Below are 26,052 nucleotides of genomic sequence, written 5' to 3' on the forward strand. Positions count from 1 at the left end.
CAGTACCGACCTACCTACCCTGTACCTATATATATCGATCTCTGCTTGGCTGAACTGTGAAAGTGGGTGATTGATGGATATACGATCTAACATTGCAGTTGTCAAGATACAGCTCTTGAATCTGTCATACCACTCCTGTCCAGTAGGTGGCAGTAAAAGTTCAGTAGCCAAGTATCACGGCGCAAGAGTGAACCGTAGACTGGAGTGAGTGAACCTTTCAAGGAAGGTGGCACAGTCATAAAATGTTAAGATTGGATTTGATTTAAAAGGAGTGAGAGTTGGAACTTTATCAGACTCAACTGCAATACAGATCTAACAAACCTGCTAAATGGCTGCAATTCTGATATTCCCTAAAGCATTTGTGTGTCTCTTGAATGGTAACACCTAAATCAATGACAAATTGGATTGAAGCCTGTGTGCTGGTGGACACCTGCCGTCTTTGACCTCAGACAACATGACCATAGTTACATTTTGTCTAATTGAATATTTTCTTAAATTACACCACAAAAGTTGAACAATTATTATTTTGGAGTTTGTTGGGCTGAGCATGTGCTGCACTGCTCATACATCCGCCATCATGACTGTATGTGTCCACTGGAGTCGAGCTTAATTCATGAAGTCAGTGGATGAATGGCTATGGGACTGTCTTCTGTCTACGTGTTGTTTAAACACAAGCTGGGACTTAGTCTGAGTAAGATCATTAATTTAGTTCTCAGTAAGAGAATGAATGTAGCCTAGCAGCATGACTGTAGTAATAATATGGGTATATCCTAAAAGCTTTCAAATATAGCCCCTTGATAACACTAGATCTTTTCATCATAAACAAAAACAAACACACATTTTAACACATCAGATTTGAATTCTAGATTTAGCCATTTTTGCTGGACGGCACATGACGGCCTCCAGCTAACAACTTTCAGCTTCAATTCAAATGTAGATGTAATCCTGTCAGACAGTGGTTTGTAATGAACTGTTCTAGTGTCTTATGTCAAATGGAGGTAGTTACAGGGCTGACACAGGTAGTTACAGGGCTGACACAGGTAGTTACAGGGCTGACACAGGTAGTTACAGGGCCGACACAGGTTGTTACAGGGCTGACACAGGTAGTTGCAGGGCTGACACAGGTAGTTGCAGGGCTGACAGGTAGTTACAGGGCTGACACAGGTAGCTGCAGGGCTGACACAGGTAGTTGCAGGGCTGACACAGGTAGTTACAGGGCTGACACAGGTAGTTACAGGGCTGACACAGGTAGTTGCAGGGCTGACACAGGTAGCTGCAGGGCTGACACAGGTAGTTGCAGGGCTGACACAGGTAGTTACAGGGCTGACACAGGTAGTTACAGGGCTGACACAGGTAGTTGCAGGGCTGACACAGGTAGTTACAGGGCTGACACAGGTAGTTACAGGGCTGACACAGGTAGTTACAGGGCTGACACAGGTAGTTGCAGGGCTGACACAGGTAGTTGCAGGGCTGGCACAGGTAGTTACAGGGCTGACACAGGTAGTTACAGGGCTGACACAGGTAGTTGCAGGGCTGACACAGGTAGTTACAGGGCTGACACAGGTAGTTGCAGGGCTGACACAGGTAGTTACAGGGCTGACACAGGTAGTTACAGGGCTGTCACAGGTAGTTACAGGGCTGACACAGGTAGTTGCAGGGCTGGCACAGGTAGTTACAGGGCTGACACAGGTAGTTGCAGGGCTGACACAGGTAGTTACAGGGCTGACACAGGTAGTTACAGGGCTGACACAGGTAGTTGCAGGGCTGACACAGGTAGTTGCAGGGCTGACACAGGTAGTTACAGGGCTGACACAGGTAGTTGCAGGGCTGACACAGGTAGTTGCAGGGCTGACACAGGTAGTTACAGGGCTGACAGGTAGTTACAGGGCTGACAGGTAGTTACAGGGCTGACACAGGTAGTTACAGGGCTGACAGGTAGTTACAGGGCTGACACAGGTAGTTACAGGGCTGACACAGGTAGTTACAGGGCTGACACAGGTAGTTACAGGGCTGACACAGGTAGTTACAGGGCTGACACAGGTAGTTGCAGGGCTGACACAGGTAGTTGCAGGGCTGGCACAGGTAGTTACAGGGCTGACACAGGTAGTTACAGGGCTGACACAGGTAGTTACAGGGCTGACACAGGTAGTTGCAGGGCTGACACAGGTAGTTGCAGGGCTGACACAGGTAGTTACAGGGCTGACACAGGTAGTTACAGGGCTGACACAGGTAGTTACAGGGCTGACACAGGTAGTTACAGGGCTGACACAGGTAGTTACAGGGCTGACACAGGTAGTTACAGGGCTGACACAGGTAGTTACAGGGCTGACACAGGTAGTTACAGGGCTGACACAGGTAGGGCTGACGCAGGTAGTTACAGGGCTGACACAGGTAGTTACAGGGCTGACACAGGTAGTTGCAGGGCTGACACAGGTAGTTACAGGGCTGACACAGGTAGTTACAGGGCTGACACAGGTAGTTACAGGGCTGACAGGTAGTTACAGGGCTGACACAGGTAGTTACAGGGCTGACACAGGTAGTTACAGGGCTCACACAGGTAGTTACAGGGCTGACACAGGTAGTTGCAGGGCTGACACAAGTAGTTACAGGGCTGACACAGGTAGTTACAGGGCTGACACAGGTAGTTGCAGGGCTGATACAGGTAGTTACAGGGCTGACACAGGTAGTTACAGGGCTGACACAGGTAGTTACAGGGCTGACACAGGTAGTTACATGGCTGACAGGTAGTTACAGGGCTGACACAGGTAGTTGCAGGGCTGACACAGGTAGTTGCAGGGCTGACAGGTAGTTACAGGGCTGACACAGGTAGTTACAGGGCTGACACAGGTAGTTGCAGGGCTGACACAGGTAGTTGCAGGGCTGACACAGGTAGTTGCAGGGCTGACACAGGTAGTTACAGGGCTGACACAGGTAGTTGCAGGGCTGACAGGTAGTTGCAGGGCTGACAGGTAGTTACAGGGCTGACAGGTAGTTACAGGGCTGACACAGGTAGTTACAGGGCTGACAGGTAGTTACAGGGCTGACACAGGTAGTTGCAGGGCTGACACAGGTAGTTACAGGGCTGACACAGGTAGTTACAGGGCTGACACAGGTAGTTGCAGGGCTGACACAGGTAGTTGCAGGGCTGACACAGGTAGTTACAGGGCTGACACAGGTAGTTACAGGGCTGACACAGGTAGTTACAGGGCTGACACAGGTAGTTGCAGGGCTGACACAGGTAGTTGCAGGGCTGACACAGGTAGTTACAGGGCTGACACAGGTAGTTACAGGGCTGACACAGGTAGGGCTGACACAGGTAGTTACAGGGCTGACACAGGTAGTTACAGGGCTGACACAGGTAGTTACAGGGCTGACACAGGTAGTTACAGGGCTGACATGTAGTTACAGGGCTGACACAGGTAGTTACAGGGCTGACACAGGTAGTTACAGGGCTGACACAGGTAGTTACAGGGCTGACACAGGTAGTTACAGGGCTGACGCAGGTAGTTACAGGGCTGACACAGGTCAAGCTAAATTGAATAGATCAACTGAGGAAACGTGTCCCTCTTACGGTATATTTTTCTCACATCACCCTTCACCCAGTTTTGCTTATGTCCCATTGTACCTTATCTGCTGCTTATTTTATTATATTTTTTTATATATTATATCTATCTATGTTTGTTTGATTTGGCCTTGTTTTCAGATTGTTATTCTGTTGGCATGTGGGGCGGCGAAAAAATTCTCCGGCTTGAATACTCCCCCACTGTGTAGAGAGAACGGCGAAAATCTCAGCCTGGCTTACTCATCCTGAGAATGTTGTTAAAAATGACTCCTACTAAATGTGTTGACTTCAGCCCCAGGCAGCGAGCCAGCCTGGCCTTTACTTTCACTCTGGCAGGCAGAAGTGGAGCCTGGGAGCTCTCCAGTCCACTCAGACACATCTTTCCATTAGCCAATGTGCAGCTAACTGGATTTCCCTACAGAGCATATTGGTGGTTGTGGATACAGAGAGGTGGATTTCCCTACAGAGCATAATGGTGGTTGTGGATACAGAGAGGCGCTGTTATTCGCTGCAATGAATACTGATAAGAGAATAGCATCAAGGGAGATGTTGCCACCCTGTTGGACACATTCTTATATCATACATAGTTCTACTTGCCTTATACCAAGTCCCAGCATGTGTGTGAGAGAGAGGGAGAGAATTAAATTGTTAACCTTAACTGCGCACTTGTGTGCACACACATTATGCATGCATGCGCACATGTGTGTTTCTGTATGTATCCGTGAAAGCGAGAGCACATATCAACAGTCTTGTGTGTGGCTGTGAGTTGTATGACCTCTTGCCTTTCTCTATGTTTACATATCAGAACTTGCATGAACTTTGTGTGCATTTCATACATTCGCCTTTCTCTCTCTCCCCCTCTGTCGCTTAGCCGTCTCTCTGTCGCCCCCTGTAGGATGCACACCTCCACCACCACCTGCAGTCTGGGCTCAGCGGACGAGAACGCCGTGACTCAGGCAGACGAGGGGTTGAAGACCGTCCACCTGGAGCTGACGGAGACCTGTCTGGACATGATGGCACGATATGTCTTCTCCAACTTCTCAGCCCTGCCCAAGAGGTTGGCTCCCATTTCTATGTGTGCACCGCATGTTGTAAGATATTGAGTTGTAAATGGGCGTCCGTCTAGTGATTCCCTGCCTATCAACACCACGAGGGTCGCCGCTTCAAGCGCCCGTGTTGACCTCTGGCTTGGTTGGGAGTCCTTACAGGCAGAGGGAGGTCATCATCGGCCGTGTCTGCGGGTGGGAAGCCGGATTAGGGGTATGTGTCCTGGTGGCTGCACAAGTGCCTCCTCTGGTTGGCTGTTCGGGGGGAGGAGAACTGGGGGGGGAATAGCATGATCCTCCCGGCGAAACTCCTCGCTGTCAGATCAAAAGAAGCGGCTGGCAATCGGCAATGGGGGCGGAGCAACGACCGCGACAGCAGGAGGAATTGGTCAAGTACCATTGGGGAGAAAAACGCGAGAACAAAAAACTTGATGTAAAAAATAATAATTGGTTGTAAAATAATTCTGACAGGTTGAATGAAGCACTGTGGGGATCATGACCTTTGACCTCTTTGACTGTCCTCCCAGGTCTCCCATTGCAGAGTTCTTGTTAGCGGGGGGTCGCAGTATGACCTGGCTCGTGGGGAACAGGCTGGTGACCATCACAACCAGCGGAGGCGTCCGAACGCAGGCGCTGCTGGGCCTGGACATGGCTGAACGGCTTGGAGGAGGAGGGGAAATGACCAGGTCTCTCTCTCTCACACACACACACACACACACACACACACACACACACACACATTTGTATTTCTTTATTTGGATTTTCGATTGAGGACATAATAATCATATCAAAATCCAAATGTATCTCAGAGTCAGAATGCAATGCAAAGAAGAACATGACTACAACATAAGCACCACCAGCAAGCTTTAAGACATCTATAGAAGAATAGAATTCTTCAGATTTAAAGCTTTTTGACATCATCTCTCTTTTCCTTGTCCTGTAGGTCAGATCCATCTCTACACACCCGTATAACCAAAGAGGCTCCGGCCAAACTGGAGTCTCAGTCAAGCCAGCAGATCAACAGAGCCACACGCATCCGTGTCCGCTCCATGTCAGGTAATGCTCCTCTGCATCCACTTCAATGTCACCATTTTTCTGGCAGTCACCAAAAGAGTAGGGCTGGGTTCAAAAAATCGATTCTCTGATTTTTAATCGATTTTCATTTTAATCCTCGATTATCGATTCATATGTCCAGAGATCGATTTTTTTTTTTTTTTTTTACGTTTTTTTTTACGTTTTTTTTTAAAAGTTTTTTTTAATTTTTTTTTTTTTTAAATAAACAGGGTAAAATATTATGCTGTGTGTGGTAGTTGAAACATAGTTTCAAGTTGACGTTTATTTATGTTTGTAGTTGAAACAAAAACATAAATACTGTAGGCTACATGAATGGAAATGTTTGATCATTAATATCTACTTTTAGAAATTATATAGGCTGAAATCAAATCACTGTGCATAATTGTGAAAGTGTCTTTATTGACAGATGAAAAGGCTGTTATTTACCCTTTGTCACCACCTGGTGAGTAAATATACATGTATGTGTAACTAAAACCATTAAAATTGACAACAGGTCTGCAACTTTTTTTCCCATGTATCTACTTGGCTGGTTGGGAACCCCTATGTTACATAACTGGACAGTCATGTAATTCAGGGTACAGCTCAAAAAACACATTTTGGTATCACTAACCAAATCAATATTGAAATTGATCGAATCGGAATCGAATCGAATCGAATCGAATCGAATCGAAATTAATCGATTCGCAACCTTGTGAATCGGAATCGAATCGATTCTTGAAATTTGAACCAATACCCAGCTCTACAAAAGAGTACATGATGCAACAAGTACATTTGGTCACTGGTACACATGTCTGATCCAGCAAAAAAAAAAAAGAGAGTCATGTGAATTGGTTGACTCTGCATATCCTGCCCTTGGAACAACAATGGGTATCCTCTGTTGTGGACCTGGCTGCCGTGGAGATGTTGGTGGCCCTCATGCATGGTGCTAAAGTAGATCACATTACGTCATGGAGCACATTTATTGAAGCCATGTGCGGGGGCCAGGTAGCTAGGTTCTGTTTATTTGTTCTTTGTTGATTGTTGGGTTGTTTGGGACTATTCACTTGTTGATGCTCCTTGTTTTTGATCTGGTCAAAATGGGTTCTAGAGTGCTGAGTTTTTGTACTGGCTGAGGCGGGGTATACATACATACGTAGTGCTGTGGGCCCTTGTTTGTGTGTGTCGGTGGTGGTGGTGGTGGGGGGGGTTTGAGTGATTTTGTTTGTGTTTGGGGGTGCATTTTGTGTCTTGTGTTGTTTTTTTTAGATGCTGTTATGTTTTTCTAACTGTTTGGTTAACATTTGAATTGATAAAAAAAATTAATCACAAAAAAAGTACCGTAATTGGTTTTCTCATCGAAAGCAGAAGGAGTTGACAAATGTTATGGCGATGATGATGACCTTCCTCTTCCTGTTCTCACCTATATTCCCAGGTGGCCACGCACTGCGTGCCGGTCCTGCCCAGAGTCTCAGTCCACTGGTGTCGCCCTCTGAGGGGGAGTTGGCCGCCCCTCTCTCTCCCCCCTCCTCCGGCCCCCCCACCCTGGATGGCCTGGGTCCTCCCTCCTCCTCCGCCTCTCTCACCCATTCCTCCGCTCCCCCGCCACTCAGAGGCAATCCCAGCCTGGCTGAGTTTGTCCCCATGCTCACACAGGGCTGGGCGGAGATCTTTATACGACGGCCGTCTGGTAGGCGCGCATGCATGCGCGTGCACGCACACACACACACACACATACATACACACACACACACATACACACACACACACACACACACACACACACACACACACACACACACACACACACACACACACTATAGAGTGAAGAGATCTAGGTACTGCTGTTCACTATTCAGTTAACCCATCGGGGTTTAGCTGTTTGTGTGATTTTTGTCTCAATCTTTGAATAGCCTCCGTCTCTCCTATCTGTCGCTGCTGTCCATCATCAGCATTCAAGTCACTCATTCAAAGAAGATACGCTTACAACAAGTCATCAGGCTTATGTCAATCAGCACAGTTTTCTGTTTTGAGCTGTTCTAATATTAAATTCTGTCTTAAAGACTGTCTGCTGACACTATGATGGATGATTCTACAGATAGGAGGAACGATGAGCAATAGATGTATAGAGATATTATCCGTCGATCAAGTGGTCTAATCCAGTGGTCTAAATCCAGTGGATCTCAAAGTGGGATCCGGGGACCCCCAGGGGTCCTTGAGGGGATTCCAGCGGGTACCCACCAAAAAAGGGGATAATTTATTTTCACTATAATTCCATCCATAAGCAACACAGGGATATAATGTAGGACTGTTTTGCTCATGGGTTTCATACACTTTCTGTAATAAAACATCTAAAAGCAAAAAATCTTATCAAATGTGGTCAAATTTTTGTCCGTTTAGGGTGTCCTTGCAGTGAAAAAGTTTGAGAACCCACTGGTCTGATCTACTGTTGTTGTACTGGTGTCTGTGTGTGCAGGTAACACCAGCTGGCTGATGTCTCTGGAGAACCCTCCCAGTCCCTTCTCCTCAGAGCTGGGCATGATGCCCCTGCAGGAGCTCTCCACTGTGCTCATGGCGATGGAGGGGGTGAAGGAGCCGCCCGCCCAGACAGCCAGTGCCCCGGCCAGCACCGCTGCCCCGCCCCCACCAGCCCCAGCCCCAGCTCCCGCCCCCATCTCTCAACCCCTTCCCCAAATACACAGCAGTGCAGGAGGGAAGGCAAACCTGATCCAGCGCTCCAACACCGGTGAGTAAGCGACAGAGGGAGAGAGAGAGTTGTGTCTTCATCTTGTCATTGCTTGCAGCTGAAATCCATACAGGTGAGGTCCAAAAAACATTGACATTTAGCTTCCTGCTGAGCAGGAAGTGTGGCATTGAAGAGGACAGGCAGGCAGTGTACCTGAGGTTTTGTGTGTACTATTCATTTAGAAAAGAACTCCCACCTGGTGTTATTGTCAATAAATGGAACAGCACATCCTGACTGGATAGAAATTGAATTGATGTTTACGCGTGATTGGCCATCCTGTCCGCATGACTGCCTGTCCTCTGTCCTCGCCTCCTGCTTATGGGTTTGATGATCTCAGTAAATACTCTGCTCAGGTCAGTAGAGCAGCAGCCTGCGCTGGCTCAGGTCAAGTTAAGTGAAGTTAAGTCTTTTTCATCGACGCTCAGTGTCCTGTCTGTCACCTGTGTGTCCTGTCACCTGTGCTGTTGTTTGATTGGTTTCTTGCTCTGGGGTTCACCCCCCCCCCCCCCCACACACACTTCTCATCTTTATATCTTATCTTTCATGACCTTGTGAACTCTGCTTCACGTTCCTTCAACATTCTTCTCATTGTAATTCATTTACATCCTTTTTTTCTTTGAACTGGTCTGTCTTTTACATTTTTGTTCTTGTTCCTGATTAGTTTTGTTTTCATGTTTTTTCATCTTCAACACCACCATGCTGGTTTGTGATTGGCTGCGGTGTATTGTGGCGGCGTGTGCCAACCCGTCCCATTGGCTCCCTGCCTGCCTGCAGTGTGTGGCTCTCTCTGGTCTCTGGGTTTGGGCTCTGCCCCCCCAGGCCCTCCAGGCCCTCCGGCCCCTGGCAGTTTGCACAGGAGTATTTCCTGGGCAGGTACCGTCTAACACATGTGTGCCCCCGCCCCCCCCTTCCCTCATACTCTCCCCCCAGATCAAAGCAAACATGTACTGTATGCCGCCTTCCCCCATACCCTCTCTCCCCCCCTGCCTGTGAGACACTAGAAGACTTTGAAAATCTTAACAGATTCTGAAAAGACGGGGGAGTTTACACTACAAGACTGGATCATTAAGATTTTTGAACACGACTGAAAAAACGGACTGAAATACACGACACAACTGACTCAGACGAGGCAATATACACTACAAGACTTTTCACTTTGAAATTCCAACATGTTTGATATAATCTTTGTGGCTCCGACTGGCATCGGGAGGCAGTTTACACTAGAAGACTAGAAATCTGGAGGCAGTTTACACTAAAGCCCCCTTCACATGATAAGCGAAAAGTGCACTTTTCTCAACGCGAGGTAGAGTGGAGCGCAAACCTGCAGGACAAGAGGTGAGCAGCAACAGCACGAGGTGAGCACCGGCCATCTTCTTTTCTCCTCTGATCGGTTGTGCTCATGAAAGGTCAGCGACAAGTAGGTGAGCGTTGAGATATTTTGAACTCTGGGCTCAGCGCAAAAGTGTCAAAATAGAAATGTGTACCCAGTAGAGTATATACCCTAACAGATCTGTATCCAGTATACCCTAACAGATCTGTATCCAGTATACCCTAACATATCTGTATCCAGTATACCCTAACAGATCTGTATCCAGTATACCCTAACAGATCTGTATCCAGTATACCCTAACATATCTGTACCCAGTATACCCTAACAGATCTGTATCCAGTATACCCTAACAGATCTGTATCCAGTATACCCTAACATATCTGTACCCAGTATACCCTAACAGATCTGTATCCAGTATACCCTAACAGATCTGTATCCAGTATACCCTAACAGATCTGTACCCAGTATACCCTAACAGATCTGTATCCAGTATACCCTAACAGATCTGTATCCAGTATACCCTAACAGATCTGTATCCAGTATACCCTAACAGATCTGTATCCAGTATACCCTAACAGATCTGTATCCAGTATACCCTAACAGATCTGTATCCAGTATACCCTAACAGATCTGTATCCAGTATACCCTAACAGATCTGTATCTAGTATACCCTAACAGATCTGTACCCAGTATACCCTAACAGATCTGTATCCAGTATACCCTAACAGATCTGTATCTAGTATACCCTAACAGATCTGTATCCAGTATACCCTAACAGATCTGTATCCAGTATACCCTAACATATCTGTACCCAGTATACCCTAACAGATCTGTACCCAGTATACCCTAACAGATCTGTATCCAGTATACCCTAACAGATCTGTACCCAGTATACCCTAACAGATCTGTATCCAGTATACCCTAACATATCTGTATCCAGTATACCCTAACAGATCTGTATCCAGTATACCCTAACATATCTGTATCCAGTATACCCTAACAGATCTGTATCCAGTATACCCTAACAGATCTGTATCCAGTATACCCTAACAGATCTGTATCTAGTATACCCTAACAGATCTGTACCCAGTATACCCTAACAGATCTGTATCCAGTATACCCTAACAGATCTGTACCCAGTATACCCTAACAGATCTGTATCCAGTATACCCTAACAGATCTGTATCCAGTATACCCTAACAGATCTGTATCCAGTATACCCTAACAGATCTGTACCCAGTATACCCTAACAGATCTGTATCCAGTATACCCTAACAGATCTGTATCCAGTATACCCTAACAGATCTGTATCCAGTATACCCTAACAGATCTGTATCCAGTATACCCTAACAGATCTGTATCCAGTATACCCTAACAGATCTGTATCCAGTATACCCTAACATATCTGTATCCAGTATACCCTAACAGATCTGTACCCAGTATACCCTAACAGATCTGTACCCAGTATACCCTAACAGATCTGTATCCAGTATACCCTAACAGATCTGTATCCAGTATACCCTAACAGATCTGTATCCAGTATACCCTAACAGATCTGTATCCAGTATACCCTAACATATCTGTACCCAGTATACCCTAACAGATCTGTACCCAGTATACCCTAACAGATCTGTACCCAGTATACCCTAACATATCTGTATCCAGTATACCCTAACAGATCTGTATCCAGTATACCCTAACAGATCTGTATCTAGTATACCCTAACAGATCTGTATCCAGTATACCCTAACAGATCTGTACCCAGTATACCCTAACAGATCTGTATCCAGTATACCCTAACAGATCTGTATCCAGTATACCCTAACATATCTGTATCCAGTATACCCTAACAGATCTGTATCCAGTATACCCTAACAGATCTGTATCCAGTATACCCTAACAGATCTGTATCTAGTATACCCTAACAGATCTGTACCCAGTATACCCTAACAGATCTGTATCCAGTATACCCTAACAGATCTGTACCCAGTATACCCTAACAGATCTGTATCCAGTATACCCTAACAGATCTGTATCCAGTATACCCTAACAGATCTGTATCCAGTATACCCTAACATATCTGTATCCAGTATACCCTAACAGATCTGTATCCAGTATACCCTAACATATCTGTACCCAGTATACCCTAACAGATCTGTATCCAGTATACCCTAACAGATCTGTATCCAGTATACCCTAACAGATCTGTATCTAGTATACCCTAACAGATCTGTACCCAGTATACCCTAACAGATCTGTATCCAGTATACCCTAACAGATCTGTATCCAGTATACCCTAACAGATCTGTATCCAGTATACCCTAACAGATCTGTATCCAGTATACCCTAACAGATCTGTATCCAGTATACCCTAACATATCTGTATCCAGTATACCCTAACATATCTGTACCCAGTATACCCTAACAGATCTGTATCCAGTATACCCTAACATATCTGTATCCAGTATACCCTAACATATCTGTACCCAGTATACCCTAACAGATCTGTATCCAGTATACCCTAACAGATCTGTATCCAGTATACCCTAACAGATCTGTATCCAGTATACCCTAACATATCTGTACCCAGTATACCCTAACAGATCTGTATCCAGTATACCCTAACATATCTGTATCCAGTATACCCTAACATATCTGTACCCAGTATACCCTAACAGATCTGTATCCAGTATACCCTAACATATCTGTATCCAGTATACCCTAACATATCTGTACCCAGTATACCCTAACAGATCTGTATCCAGTATACCCTAACAGATCTGTATCCAGTATACCCTAACAGATCTGTATCCAGTATACCTAACAGATCTGTATCCAGTATACCCTAACAGATCTGTATCCAGTATACCCTAACAGATCTGTACCCAGTATACCCTAACAGATCTGTACCCAGTATACCCTAACAGATCTGTACCCAGTATACCCTAACAGATCTGTACCCAGTATACCCTAACACATCTGTACCCAGTATACCCTAACACATCTGTACCCAGTATACCCTAACAGATCTGTACCCAGTATACCCTAACACATCTGTATCCAGTATACCCTAACAGATCTGTACCCAGTATACCCTAACACATCTGTATCCAGTATACCCTAACAGATCTGTATCCAGTATACCCTAACAGATCTGTATCCAGTATACCCTAACATATCTGTACCCAGTATACCCTAACACATCTGTATCCAGTATACCCTAACAGATCTGTACCCAGTATACCCTAACAGATCTGTACCCAGTATACCCTAACAGATCTGTACCCAGTATACCCTAACAGATCTGTATCCAGTATACCCTAACAGATCTGTACCCAGTATACCATAACAGATCTGTACCCAGTATACCCTAACAGATCTGTATCCAGTATACCCTAACATATCTGTATCCAGTATACCCTAACATATCTGTACCCAGTATACCCTAACAGATCTGTATCCAGTATACCATAACAGATCTGTACCCAGTATACCCTAACAGATCTGTATCCAGTATACCCTAACAGATCTGTATCCAGTATACCATAACAGATCTGTACCCAGTATACCCTAACAGATCTGTATCCAGTATACCATAACAGATCTGTATCCAGTATACCCTAACATATCTGTACCCAGTATACCCTAACAGATCTGTATCCAGTATACCCTAACAGATCTGTACCCAGTATACCCTAACAGATCTGTACCCAGTATACCCTAACAGATCTGTATCCAGTATACCATAACAGATCTGTACCCAGTATACCCTAACAGATCTGTATCCAGTATACCCTAACAGATCTGTATCCAGTATACCATAACAGATCTGTACCCAGTATACCCTAACAGATCTGTATCCAGTATACCATAACAGATCTGTATCCAGTATACCCTAACACGACTGGCACAACAACTGCAGACAACAAGACTAGAGTCAACAAAGACAGACTGAGGCCAACTGGAAATCCTGTGTGAAATCGGGGGGAAAAGTCTTGTAGTGTAAAACTAGGCAATATATCAATCAATCAAGTAAGGTACACAAACACAAAGAAACTCACATGTGAGTTTCTTTGTGTTTCGGCTCCTCGTGGTAAACAAGCTGTTTTATGCTCCAAAATGGCACAAGTGACGGAATATATTATACTGCATTTCTGCTTTACCCATCAATCTTATATTATTAACATGGGATGGAGGGAGGGTCGTCAACAGCTGACTGAGCTATGGGAGAGGATCAAAGCGACAAACGAGCCAATGATACGGCTGAATGTATGTACGTGACTGCACTAGGATCAACCAATCACAATGATTTTTTTTTTTACTCCCTTGTTGATTTTCCTTCTAATCCTCTTGTGCGACCTCTCACTCTGGTCCTCCTGAACGTGTTCCGAGATTGACTTTAACCTGTGACCTTCTGTTGTCAACAGGAAAGCTCAGACCTCATCAAGTACAATACATTGTTCTCACCTTATTGGTGGTAGAGGCCAGTCTGGCAAGAGAGGAGTTTTCAGAGTTTTCAGACGAGCAAACCAAACACAAATTTATTATTCAGTGTTTGTAGGATGGATTTAGGTTGTTTGTGTGCACACGTGTGTGTGTGTGTGTGTGTGTGTGTGTGTGTGTGTGTGTGTGTGTGTGTGCGCACGTGTGTCTATTTGCTTGTCTGCCAGTTGAGTTTGTTTCATCACCTGGTGATTAATGTAGATGCATCTGATTTTGTTTCATATTGTCAGCGTGATTTAATTGTCTTTCCTTTGCCTTCTAATGTACTTGGCTAGAATTTAGATTTCGTCTGTCTAGACTCTAGATCAGGGGTGTCAGACTCATATTAGGTAGAGGGCCGGATTTGTTCAACTGAGACCTCATGGGGGCCAGATTTTTTTTTTTTACTAAAATCAATTCGACTCATTTACCCATTTACTTCACAAAAGAAATACTGCTCTTTCCATTTCTCTTGAAACTGCCTGCATTCCGTGTCAACCTTTCTCTTTTTCGACAGCATCTTGTTGATTCCTTTGTTTTTTGGTAGGTATCTCTGACATCCCTGCTCTAGACCAAGTAGAGTAAAATTTACTGACCATTTAATGGTCAGATGAGAATGTGTGTGTGGTGTTTCTGTCAAAATTTAAATTCACAGTTGTTTGTTTATGCTTGAGGTGGGAGTGTTTTGATTTGTGTGTTTTATGATTGTGTAATGAAACGTGGACTCAACACTGGCGTGTGTGTGTGAGTGGGGGGGTGGGTGGTTGTGGGTGCACCTTAGTTGGTGTAGAACTGTGTGTTTGTGTGTGTGTGTGTGTGTGTCCACCTATACCCACATGTTTGTTTGCTGTGTCTTCTTGCTATAGACTCGGTGGTGGTGCTGGAGGAAGGGTCAGGGGTCACCTCCACCTCGGCACACTCCCCATCTGATTGGCCAGAGAGTGAGGAGTTTGAACCAATGGTCTCTGAGCCCATATTCATGTCTGCTGACAAGTTCACAAAGACCCCGCCCCCTGGAACTCTCAGCAGGGTAGGTAGTCAACAACACACCAATGTTATGCTTAGGCCCAGTTTACACGACAACGCTCTCTGCATAAAACCGCACATTTTCGTTGCATTTGGGCCTTCCGTTTCCATGACAACAGCGTTATTGGGGCCTGTAAACACAAAAAAGTGAAACCAGTTTCCAAAGTGGAATTCTTTGATAATGCCACCCTCCTTACCGTCACCATGTGAAGTAACAAAATGCAATTCTTGTGAAAACTGTGACGACACGGCCCCACTTCGCACATGGAAGACAATGAAAGACAACAGGAACATTCACCTCAATCAATCAATCAATCAATCAATCAATATATCAATAATATAGCCTTAATGGCACAATGGCGCATTCAACAAGCTATCGTGACACCAGAGTATGATGTTGAGTTGCTAAAAATACATAATGGGCAATTAGTGCCCGCTATTAACGTTCGTGCATATTAATTAATTCAACGAAGGAAATTTACAATTGAAATAGCAGCCAATGTTTCACAAAACTTAGCGAAATTATCTTCTGATAGGGCTTTACTGGGTATTTATTCTTTAATGCAACCAAGTAGTCCAACAATCTGCAGCAGTGTATCTCCATACTGTGTTCAGCGGAGTGTTTTGTTTTTGCTTTGTTGTTCTACACTGTGATGTAGAAGGAAGCGTTTGTGTGTTACAGTACGTGTAGCATGTGGTGTTATTCTGTGGTGTTGTATTGCAAAGTTACACCGTTCCCTACTGGCCGGGCATGCATACTACAGCGTTTTCAATCACATTTGCGGCTCGTATAAACGCCGAACCAAAGGCCATAACGCAATGACAGTTTGCCATTTTATGCAGAGCGTTGTCTCCTCTGTTATTTTTTTTATTCAACTCGTCTTATCTTATCTCTCTGCTCCAGTCCTCCTCCACCTCCAGTCAGGACGATGACAAGTCCACTCTGGAAGAGGTGAGCGAGGGAGCGATTCCCATCGATCAGCCCACTCTCGGACCCTCCACGCCGGGCAGCCAGGGGCCCGAGCTTCCCTTTCAGACCCACACTCAGTCCCAGGGCCAGGGGCTTAACAAGTCCAGCTCCTCCCCTGAGCTCCAGACCTTGCCCGAAGCCTTCTCCAATGCCGCTATAGAGTCGGGGACCGCGGTAGGAGGAGACGACGCACCCCGGCCCAGGGCCCCTTCAGAGGGCAGACCGCAGCCCCAACAGCCTCATCTGGAGAAAGAGAAAGTGGAGGGTGGTGGTGGTGGAGGAGGAGGAGAGGGGAATGGACCGGGAGGTCCAAATCAAGGGGGTGAAGCTCCGTGCGCCGTGCTGCCCCAGAGTGGAGGAGGAGCGAGGATGAAGTTGGAGTTTCCGACAGCGGCGAGCGTCCAGCCTGGACCCATCTCCCCCGGTGGAGGCCACCGCCCCCGGGGTCACACCATCTCTGTGTCGGCCCCCTCCTCCAGGAGAGAGAGGAGGACAGAGAGGGACTCCTACCACAGCCGCCCTGGACCCAGCAACACAGAGAAGATCTCTGGGATCAGCCCAAGGTGCTGCGCACACACGCAACACTGATAAACAAAGGACATCAACACAGCATCTATTGTTTGTACCTAAAGCCCACATTTGGGTATGAAGAGCCCGCAGAAGCAATCAAGAGCCAATCTTGGCTCCACTGGCTTTTGGTCCAAGAGGAATTAGCATCTACTGCCTAAATTTGAATAATTAGATTACTCAATTGACACAGTGAAAAAAACATATAACAACCAGTTTTTGAAAACCCCAACTGATGTGATAAGCTAATAACACGTACAAACCTAAAGTGGTACCCATAACAAACATCTCTCTTTTCTCTCCGTCTTTCTCTCTGTAGTTTTGTCTTCCTCCAGCTCTATCACTCTCCCTTCTTTGGGAACGAGGCCAACAAACCCCTGCTGCTGCCCAAAACTCAGGTCAGTTGGTCCTTTTCAGTCTAGCTGGAATCTGTTCCTGAGCAGTAAATGCATTTGTAAACTATGTTCATCCTCTGTTGTAGGTGATCGACCGTGCTGTGAAGGTACTGGATCAGATGCCCCCTTACGACACCCATAAGATCGGAGTGGTGTTCGTAGGTTCTGGTCAGGTGAGACAGACACCTTTCAGATGTCTCCCCTGACTCCTGTGTCCTCAGTTCCTCTCTCTAAATTATTTATCTAATCTGATTGTCATCATTGAATATTATTGTCACTTAATGGACGGTCTCATTTGAGTTTTGCACCCTCAACATCTCAACTCTGCCAGGTAAACAACGAGGTCGCCATCCTGTCGAACGAGTACGGTTCGAACCGCTACGCCGCCTTCCTGACGGGCCTGGGCAAACTCATCCATCTGAAAGATTGTGACCCCGACCAGATCTTCCTCGGCGGGCTCGACCAGTACGGAGACGATGGAGAATTCACCTACTGCTGGCACGACGACATCATGCAGGGTGAGCGGGTGGGCGCGTGTTTGTGAGAGTAGTACAAGTATCACGTGTGAAATTCTTGTGCTGTAGGCTCCGTTACAAAATAGTGCAAAAAATAAAAGATAAATAAATAAAAACAAGAGGCAACAAGCAATAAAGCAGTAAGACACGCCACAGACGGTGGCGTATTCACTGCCCATAGTGCAAATGGCATGAACATACTTTAAACATAATTAAACATAATAACATTCTGTTAGGTGCAAGTAGCATATACCTAATTAAACATACTATTGAGCATTAGTCATACGTGATGGTAGCAGCTGCAGTGCGGTACAGTACGGCTACTACACTATGTTAAGGCGTCTCGTGGCCTGTGAGAAGAAACTGTCCCTCAAGCGATTTGTGCGTGCTCTTGGGACCCTGTATCTCCTCCCTGAGGGTAGCAGGGAGAACAGACTGTTGTGGGGGTGGTTTGTGTCTTTGATGATCTTCAGGGACCGGGTTCAGGGTTCAGCAATGTTGTGCTTGTGTGCGATGTCTTTCAGTTGTGAGTGAGTATCACACACACAACACATACTCTCTTTGTACGCCTGGTATTCATGGATGTTGTCTCTGCAGCGATCTTCCACATCGCCACACTGATGCCAAACAGGGAGAGCGACAAGGGCTGTTGCAACAAAAAGCGTCACATCGGCAATGATTTTGTCATGGTCGTGTACAACGACTCTGGAGAGGAGTACAAACTGGGCACCATAAAAGTACGTACACACGCGCACGCACGCACACACAAAACTAATGTGCAGTAAACTCTTTTTCACCTGACGCTGCCAGACGGGGGCGGTATTTTGTTCACAAGACACCGCCCCCATCTGGCAGCGTCAGGTTAAAGGCTTTTGTCCCCAAGGGGGAAGTGATCTTGGGCACAGTGCTACGGTCCATTGCTTCACATAAAAAAAACAGCACAAAAACATCAGAAGCGTTTTGACACGATGCTAGACAGTGTCTTCACGTAAAAAGTAGTGAATACGTTGTGCTCCCAACTCCAGCGTGCCTCTCTCTTCCCCTCCAACACAGGGTCAGTTCAACTTCGTAGAAGTCATCATAAAACCACTGGACTATGAATGTAACCTCGTCACCCTCCAGTGTCGCAAAGGTGAGACAACGGTTGACTGGACAGACTAAAAAGTTCCATCTTCTGCCTGCTCTCGTTGTCGCTCTCGTTGTCACTCTCTCTTTATTTGCTTTACTTGTCTCGACCCTCGTCTTGCTCCTTCTCAGACCTGGAGGGGTTAGTGGACACAACGCTGGCCAAGATTGTTTCGGACCGCAACCTGCCGCTCTTGGTCCGACAGATGGCCCTGCATGCCAATGTAAGTGCACTCCTTTATCTCTCTAATGCACCACTCGGTCACACACACTCACTTTATCTCTCTAATGCACCACTCGGTCACACACACTCACTTTATCTCTCTAACGCACCACTCGGTCACACACACTCACTTTATCTCTCTAATGCACAGTCACTCGGTCACACACACTCACTCCACCCTTCTGTCCTTGTCTCTCCCCCAGATGGCTTCTTTGGTGCATCAGTACAGAGCAAACCCTTCCGATGCGTACGCCTCCAAGTGGCTGGCGAGGTTACGACACATTAAAAGGATCAGGACCCGGGTAAATGAGCACGCACGCACGCACACACACACACACACACACACACACACACAAAGGTAAAAGGTTCTTTATCTCTCTACCTATGCACTCTTTTTGTTAGTTTGATTGACCGTTTTATCTCCGCTCGTAAATTCCAATGTCATCTCTCTTTCCCTCTGTCCTTCTCACCTTGTCTCCTCTCCCTGCCTCTGGCTTCTTCTCACCTTGTCTCCTCTCCCTGCCTCTGGCTCAGGCCCAGGAGGACATTCAGTCGCGGCCGACCCCGGGCATCTCGCTGACCCAAGGACACACCCAGCAGAATAAGTCTGCATATCAACAGAGCAGCGCGGCGGCAAACGCAGAAGGCTCGGGTCAGAGGAAGAGACTCGTCTCTACAGTGGATGATTTCACAGACTTTGTTTAGATGATATCCCTTCACCTCTTGGGATGACGTTTATTGTACTCGCACGCACACATGCACACACACACACACACGCACGCACGCACACGCACACACACACAACCAGACATGTACACACCTGTCTTAGAGCCGAGGCAAATTTAGTTTCTCCTCTTTAAGTGTGAAAGAATCCAGGAAGATGTATGCACACTGATTTTGACATGAACCAATTGGATTACTGCATTTATAATTGAGAACCTCTGAACTTCACGATATCACACAGGCGTATTATTTTGTGCTGAAGTATTGATATATGAAGACGGTGATTTCTGCATATTTTTCGAAGATTTTGAAACGCTAACGCTTTGCACTTTTTAGGGCTAATCAAGATATTTCTGATGTGTAACAGGAGATGAGTAAAGCTGTAGGTAACACTACATTTGGAAGCAGTGTGCGTTTGTGTGTAAATATGTGTGTGTGTGGAATAAAGAGAGACTATGGGGAAAAAAGTGTGGTATTTGGATTTGTGCTCTTTCTTAATCTTTCTTATTAACTCAACCACATGAGCAGAGTGCAATGATCAAGAACGCTAAATGAGTTTGAATCTCCTCCAACCTCTGTGTCTAATAAGATGCAGGAAGTAACGCAGGTGCAGAATCCATGGCCATTTTTCCATGTGTTTATAGTTTTATACCATCAACGTCCAATTTGTAAGATTCCTCCACAACAATAACAAAGCCACAAACTTTTGGTACAACTGTTGCTCAAAGATTGTTTAAATAATCAGACCGCATTAATCTTTAAGTCAGCGGGTCAGACCATGTTTATCTCTATGTGATAGAGATAAACACTGTTTTATCTTTATGGGATCTAGATGTGATATAATGGGATATCCGAATCTCCCCATCTTCCGCAATCGGCTAAAAACTCATCTCTTTTCTCCATTTCACCTCCCCCTAACCTTCCCTCTCCATCTCCCTTACATGCTGCCCACGGACCTTCAACTGTCTTTTTTTTTTTTTGGTTCTTTTATTGTATTTATCTTTTCATTATCTCTGCTTTCCACTATGTATGTTACATGATCTATGCTTGTTATTTTCTGTATGTACATCGCTTTGGAGAAAGGCGTCTGCCAAATGAAATAAAGTAAAGTAAATATAGATGTGATAGAGATAAACAGTGTTTATCTCTATGGGATCTAGATGTGATACAGATAGACAGTTTATCTCTATGGGATAGAGATACACACTGTTTATCTCTATGGGCCAGACTCACGAGTCACGAATACCTGGACAAGACTCCAAAGCACGGCCTGAACAGTGACACTGAAACATTATCATATTTGCCTAAAGTTAGCCTCATAACGGATACTCCTTTTGTTTCTTTCATATCGTTTTCTCTAAAACAATCTCAAGACTGTGGATATATCTCAGTTTCTAAATTCAAAGCTACTGCAATCATTTGGAGCTTGATTTATCTTACATTATTTATGTAGGCTAATGGTAACAGAATCCATGGCCATTCCTGTGACACACCCCAGGAGAAGGTACCTCATGTAGGCCGATTGTAATTCCCAGAAAATGAGAAAAGTGTATTTTTTGAAAATGTTCCCCCCCCCCCCCCCCCCCCCATTAAGTTTAGGTTTTGAACTATCCAGTCCACATAAAATGCAGCCCTTTTAGAATCAGTAAATAAGTATCTTGTTAAAGAAAAGTTCTTGTTGTCCAGTCCCCCCTTACCTGGCTGCCTTGGTGTGAAAAGCGTCTCCAACTTTGGGGGCCGTTATCTCTGAATGTTGCTTTCATTTCTTTTCATATTACAATGTGTGACACACATCATTTGAAAGCTTACAATCTGCACTTTCATAATCTGTAAAAAACAGAAAAATGACCTCAGCCTACATGTGGGTCCAAATACCAGCAGCTGACACCAAAACTATTATCAGTATAATTCAGTATACATATTTTAGCTGTCAAACTCTTTATTTGACTTTGTCAAGTGCAAAAGCATGAGAAGTGCTACAACTGCAAAATATAGATATGTGAGATACAGTATGATACAAAACAGAACACAGACAAATATCTTCAATGACACATTTGATTTAGCATGGGATTGAAAACAAAGTATGCTATACCATACAACACAAAGACAAACTAGAAAACATGTAGGTGGGCTTTGGCACTATCCTGTTACACACTGTACAGACAGAGCAGGTACATGGGAGCCAGTGGGGCATTATTATTATTTTGAACCTGGCTGAGTTTCCTCCACTGAGACATCGGCCATGTTTTTGTTAGTTTTTATCAAAGATCTGTATTAAATAATTGATCTATGGCTTTGTGTAGTACTTCAATGAGATTAAAGAGATGTGAAACCTTGGGTTTGCAACACCAGTGCTTGACCTATGTATATTCCGATGCAGCACATAAACAATACTGATCATGAAAAGCAAAAATATATACACCAAAAAGCACCAATATATACATATATGTACTTACATAGATGAAGTTGGATCTTTTACATTTCTTTATAGGAGATGCTGAAACATGCTGGGATCTCACACGGCTTACTGTGAAGAATACTGTAGTTGCAAAAAGCTCCAAAAATGAAATATGTTTGGGAGAATTTTGATCATTTGCCACATGATGGTGAGGGGTGCTTAGAAGAGGGAGAAATGGGGCCTACACTACATACGTATGTTATGAAGGGTACACTTATTACTGTGCTTCAGTACCTCTGCAACATATTGGTCCTCTTTTATATTATTACTTTCAAAACACAGGAGGCCAACACAAAGACACTATCTTACTGGTTTTTGGACGAGTGAAGAAAGCTGGTGTTCATATAGCCACAGGAGTCCAAAGCTTTCACAGCAGTATGTTCTAACCTTTTTTTTATTGATTGATTTTTTTTATTTAATCTATGGTTCTAACCGATAATCATCCCTTAAACTAAAATTCTCGCCATACCTGGTGCGCCCCCAGTTTTGTCTCTTGCGGCAGTAATGCCACGCCCTGGTTTACCTTCTAGGTTTAGGGGAACAAGTAGGGTCCCTGAGATCTGCCCACTGGACACAGGAAGTATGTTGATCAGGAAAACAAAACACAACAACAACAACTCAAAAAGCACAGCCAAGAGCAGACAAAATTACACAACACAACTGCTAGCTGTTGCTTCAATATCTTGATATACTCAGGATGGTTCTATAATGTAGCTGTTAATATCTGAAACTAAAACCTGACACACAAGAGTTAAATATGGCATTGGATATCAGCTCCATTAGGAAATAAAGTGCTAAGTACAAAATGAATGAATGAATGACTTGGTATGGTAAAACTCTGGGCTGCATAAATGACGCAAAAGCTTTGGCAACGCTTATGGTTAAGATACAGTATGAGTGAAGCTTTCTCTATTGGATAACAAGCTTATTACTTTAGAACACACAAACACCACGATACCTCATAAAAAAACAATCTACATTAGAACAAAAGTGCTTTTAAATTACAACCATATCGAATGAAACACAAAATGACATTTTTGAAAAGATCAGCGTCAATTTTAATGCATCCTCACTTACTTCCTGAAGGATTCAAAAGAGTCGTAGCTTAACGTTCAGTACCGTAAGTCCAAGTGAAGACAAATCCCTCTCACTCATAGCTTTAACTGTCTCTGTAACTGTGTACCATCTCATCTTTCTTTTCCTTAATTCCTAATAATCTGCACTCTTTACTCTGCCTCCTCCTCACTTCTGTTTCTGTCCTTCCCCCTTAATCTCTGTCCCTCTCCTTCACTGCATACTGCATACTGCAGTATGCAGTGATGCATATATCAGTATACAGTGATGCATACTGCTATATGCATACTATATACTACTATATGCAGTATGTGTATGCATACTCATACTGCATATAGCAGTATACAGTATGCATATAGCAGTATGCATACTGTATACTGATATATGCATACTGCAGTATACAGTATGCATACTGCTATATGCATACTGTATACTGCTATATGCAGTATGTGTATGCATACTCATACTGCATATAGCAGTATACAGTATGTGTATGCATACTGCATACTGCTGTATGCAGAGCACTATTACATTTCAACCCTGAAGAACTGGCTACTGGGATATGGAGGCGTGTCAGCCCGTTAGCATCCCACCACCCTTGTGTATGTGTGTGTGTGTGTGTGTTTTCTGTTGTACCTCAGTGGGTTTGAATGTGTGTAGCTGTAGCATTACCATTAAGAGCGTCTGTATCTACAGTGTTACTTGGCATGTATATACCTGCATGTGCGTATATCTGTGTGTGTGTGTGTGTGTGTGTGTGTGTGTGTCTGCATGCATATTTATAACACATGACTATTTTCAGGAAAAGATCACAAGTACCCATGGTGATCCAAAACACAATATAGCTTCCTTACAACAATATGTGGACAGACGACATAACTGAAAAATCAACACATGAACTGAGATATACAAAATAAATTGATTGTCTGCTTTCAGTCTTACTGTTGCAAGAGTCTTGTTAGTCCTCAGGTGAGCACGGGCCTGTGCTGCTGTCAGTGGCCCCGCAGTGACCTCCAGGGCCACACGGGGGCCTCGGGGGTTCCATTTGGTCCAGGGAAGTCAGGCCAAGGTTTTGTTTCCTTGGTTTAAACATCGACCTGCACCGGGTCTCTAAGCCAATTCAGTTAGCAACTGGTGACCCGCACCTTGTTTCAGCTCAAAACTCAATTGGCCTAGGGGATTGCATAAAACACAGTTTTATTGCTTTCCATTTATGCTTCTTTGTCCCAATCACTGACACACTGTCTGTGTGACGTTTATTGTTTCCTTCCAGTGCGTCATTCTGTCATTTCCTGTCATCTACCTCTCCTTTCCATGGATTTAGAGAGGGGAACCCGGAAGACAAAACCTGCTGTCCCCGTCCCCCTCTCATCCTCAACCCAATGCAAACTCTCACATTCTAACGCTCTACCGTTATTGCTTTAGTTCTCCTTACTCCTCGTCCTCAGGATTTGGGGTGCCCGGACACGTGCCTGTCCGGGTTGGGGTGCACCTTGTTTTTGAGGGGTGGCGGCTTGCGCTTGCGCTTGCGCGTGGGGATGGTGGTCGTGTGGGCCGGGTGGTTGAACAGGCTCGAGGAGGGGAGGGTCTCTCTCTCCGTGGGGGGGTCCCAGTCACCCCGGCCCCCGGCCGAGTGGGCGGGGCTAATGGGGGTAGGGGTGGGAGTGGAGGGCAAGGAGGGGGTAGGTGCAGGAGTAGACGGCGGGCCGGCAGCGGCTTTGGGCAGTGGGACGTGGGCGGGGGCAGTTGTGGTGGGCGACACCGGCACAAAAGGAGGGGCAGGGGGAGATTTGACAGGTGAGACCGGGCTGGGAGGAGGTGCACTAACTGCAGATCTGGCAGCTGGGTGAGGAGCAGGGTTGTGGATGGAAGCAGATGCTGGCCTGGACTTTGAAGGCCCACCAGGCGTAGCCACAGGAGTCTTTTTAAGGTTGGAAACAGTGTCCCCACAATCCTTTGGCACTTCACTTTTATCCATCTTTTTTCCCTTCTTGCTCCCCTTGTGTTTTTCTTTACCTCCCTTTCGTTCTCTCCATCCAGCAGAGTCCTCCTCCTCCCCTTTCCCCCTCCGCCCTTCCTCGCTCCTCCTCCCCCTCTGGCCCCCTCCTCCTCCTCTCTCCCTCCCTCCTCTGCCCTTCCCTCTCTCCCGCCTCTTCCTCTGGGCGCGCTCCAGACCGCACTCCATGTGGTAGAGATCCTCTGTGGCCACGGTGACGCGGTCGAGCTGCTGCAGCAGGGCGTCCAGCGTGGGGAGGAGCCTCCTCAGGGAGGCCTCCGTCTCGGCTCGCTCCCTCCAGCTGGCCCCGCCCACCACCGGCGCCCCGGGCCCCGGCCCCAGGCCCGGGCCGAGTCCCAGGCTGATCCCCGGGGCTTCGGTCAGGCTGCAGGGGCTGGAGGAGGCCGGGCACCAGGACGCCTCGGAGCCCGCGTCCACACTGTCGGGGCTGGGCGGCGAGTCGGGCCCGTCCAGCGGCGGTAAGCACAGAGACTTACAGTCGCTGGTGGAGGAGGAGCGCGACGGCGGCAGCTCCATGCCCTCAAAGCGCACCTTGTGGCGAAACTGTGAAGCGCATGAGAGGAAGGAGAGAAAAGACAAGAAAGATTTGGGCAAGTTAAAAAGTTAAAGGTCCCAATTCGTGCAGCTGTAACCTCTTAAAAACGTGTGTCTCTGGTCCATAAAACATGATTCTGGATTAATTTGTCGAAAAATATAGCAACCCCGTTCGTTCGGAGTTCTCACTTCCTCATCTCGTCACTTCC

General features: G+C 45.8%; 2 protein-coding genes across 3 annotated transcripts in view; one reads left to right on the forward strand and one right to left on the reverse strand.

Moving 5' to 3' along the window:
- tsc2 (TSC complex subunit 2) overlaps positions 1-20,206 on the forward strand; it is a 46,864-nt gene extending 26,658 nt beyond the window's left edge. For both annotated transcript variants that reach the window (XM_083655726.1, XM_083655727.1), the window contains 15 exons: positions 4,458-4,619; positions 5,136-5,294; positions 5,552-5,664; positions 7,094-7,348; positions 8,135-8,404; positions 15,083-15,246; positions 16,147-16,775; positions 17,099-17,177; positions 17,261-17,347; positions 17,506-17,692; positions 18,287-18,426; positions 18,743-18,821; positions 18,947-19,038; positions 19,241-19,339; positions 19,572-20,206. In XM_083655726.1, coding sequence (XP_083511852.1) covers positions 4,458-4,619; positions 5,136-5,294; positions 5,552-5,664; positions 7,094-7,348; positions 8,135-8,404; positions 15,083-15,246; positions 16,147-16,775; positions 17,099-17,177; positions 17,261-17,347; positions 17,506-17,692; positions 18,287-18,426; positions 18,743-18,821; positions 18,947-19,038; positions 19,241-19,339; positions 19,572-19,742 — 2,686 coding nt within the window. In that variant the 3' untranslated portion in view covers positions 19,743-20,206. The remainder of the gene's footprint in view (positions 1-4,457; positions 4,620-5,135; positions 5,295-5,551; positions 5,665-7,093; positions 7,349-8,134; positions 8,405-15,082; positions 15,247-16,146; positions 16,776-17,098; positions 17,178-17,260; positions 17,348-17,505; positions 17,693-18,286; positions 18,427-18,742; positions 18,822-18,946; positions 19,039-19,240; positions 19,340-19,571) is intronic.
- Positions 20,207-24,736: 4,530 nt separating this feature from the next.
- Positions 24,737-26,052, reverse strand: part of pkd1a (polycystic kidney disease 1a) — a gene marked incomplete at both ends in the record, with an annotated part of 133,359 nt that continues 132,043 nt past the window's right edge. The window contains one exon of the mRNA XM_083655271.1: positions 24,737-25,852. Within this exon, the coding sequence (XP_083511397.1) occupies positions 24,737-25,852 (1,116 nt within the window). The remainder of the gene's footprint in view (positions 25,853-26,052) is intronic.

The sequence above is a fragment of the Poromitra crassiceps genome (assembly GCF_964638095.1).
Source record: "Poromitra crassiceps genome assembly, chromosome: 19".
NCBI classification, from domain to species: domain Eukaryota; kingdom Metazoa; phylum Chordata; class Actinopteri; order Beryciformes; family Melamphaidae; genus Poromitra; species Poromitra crassiceps.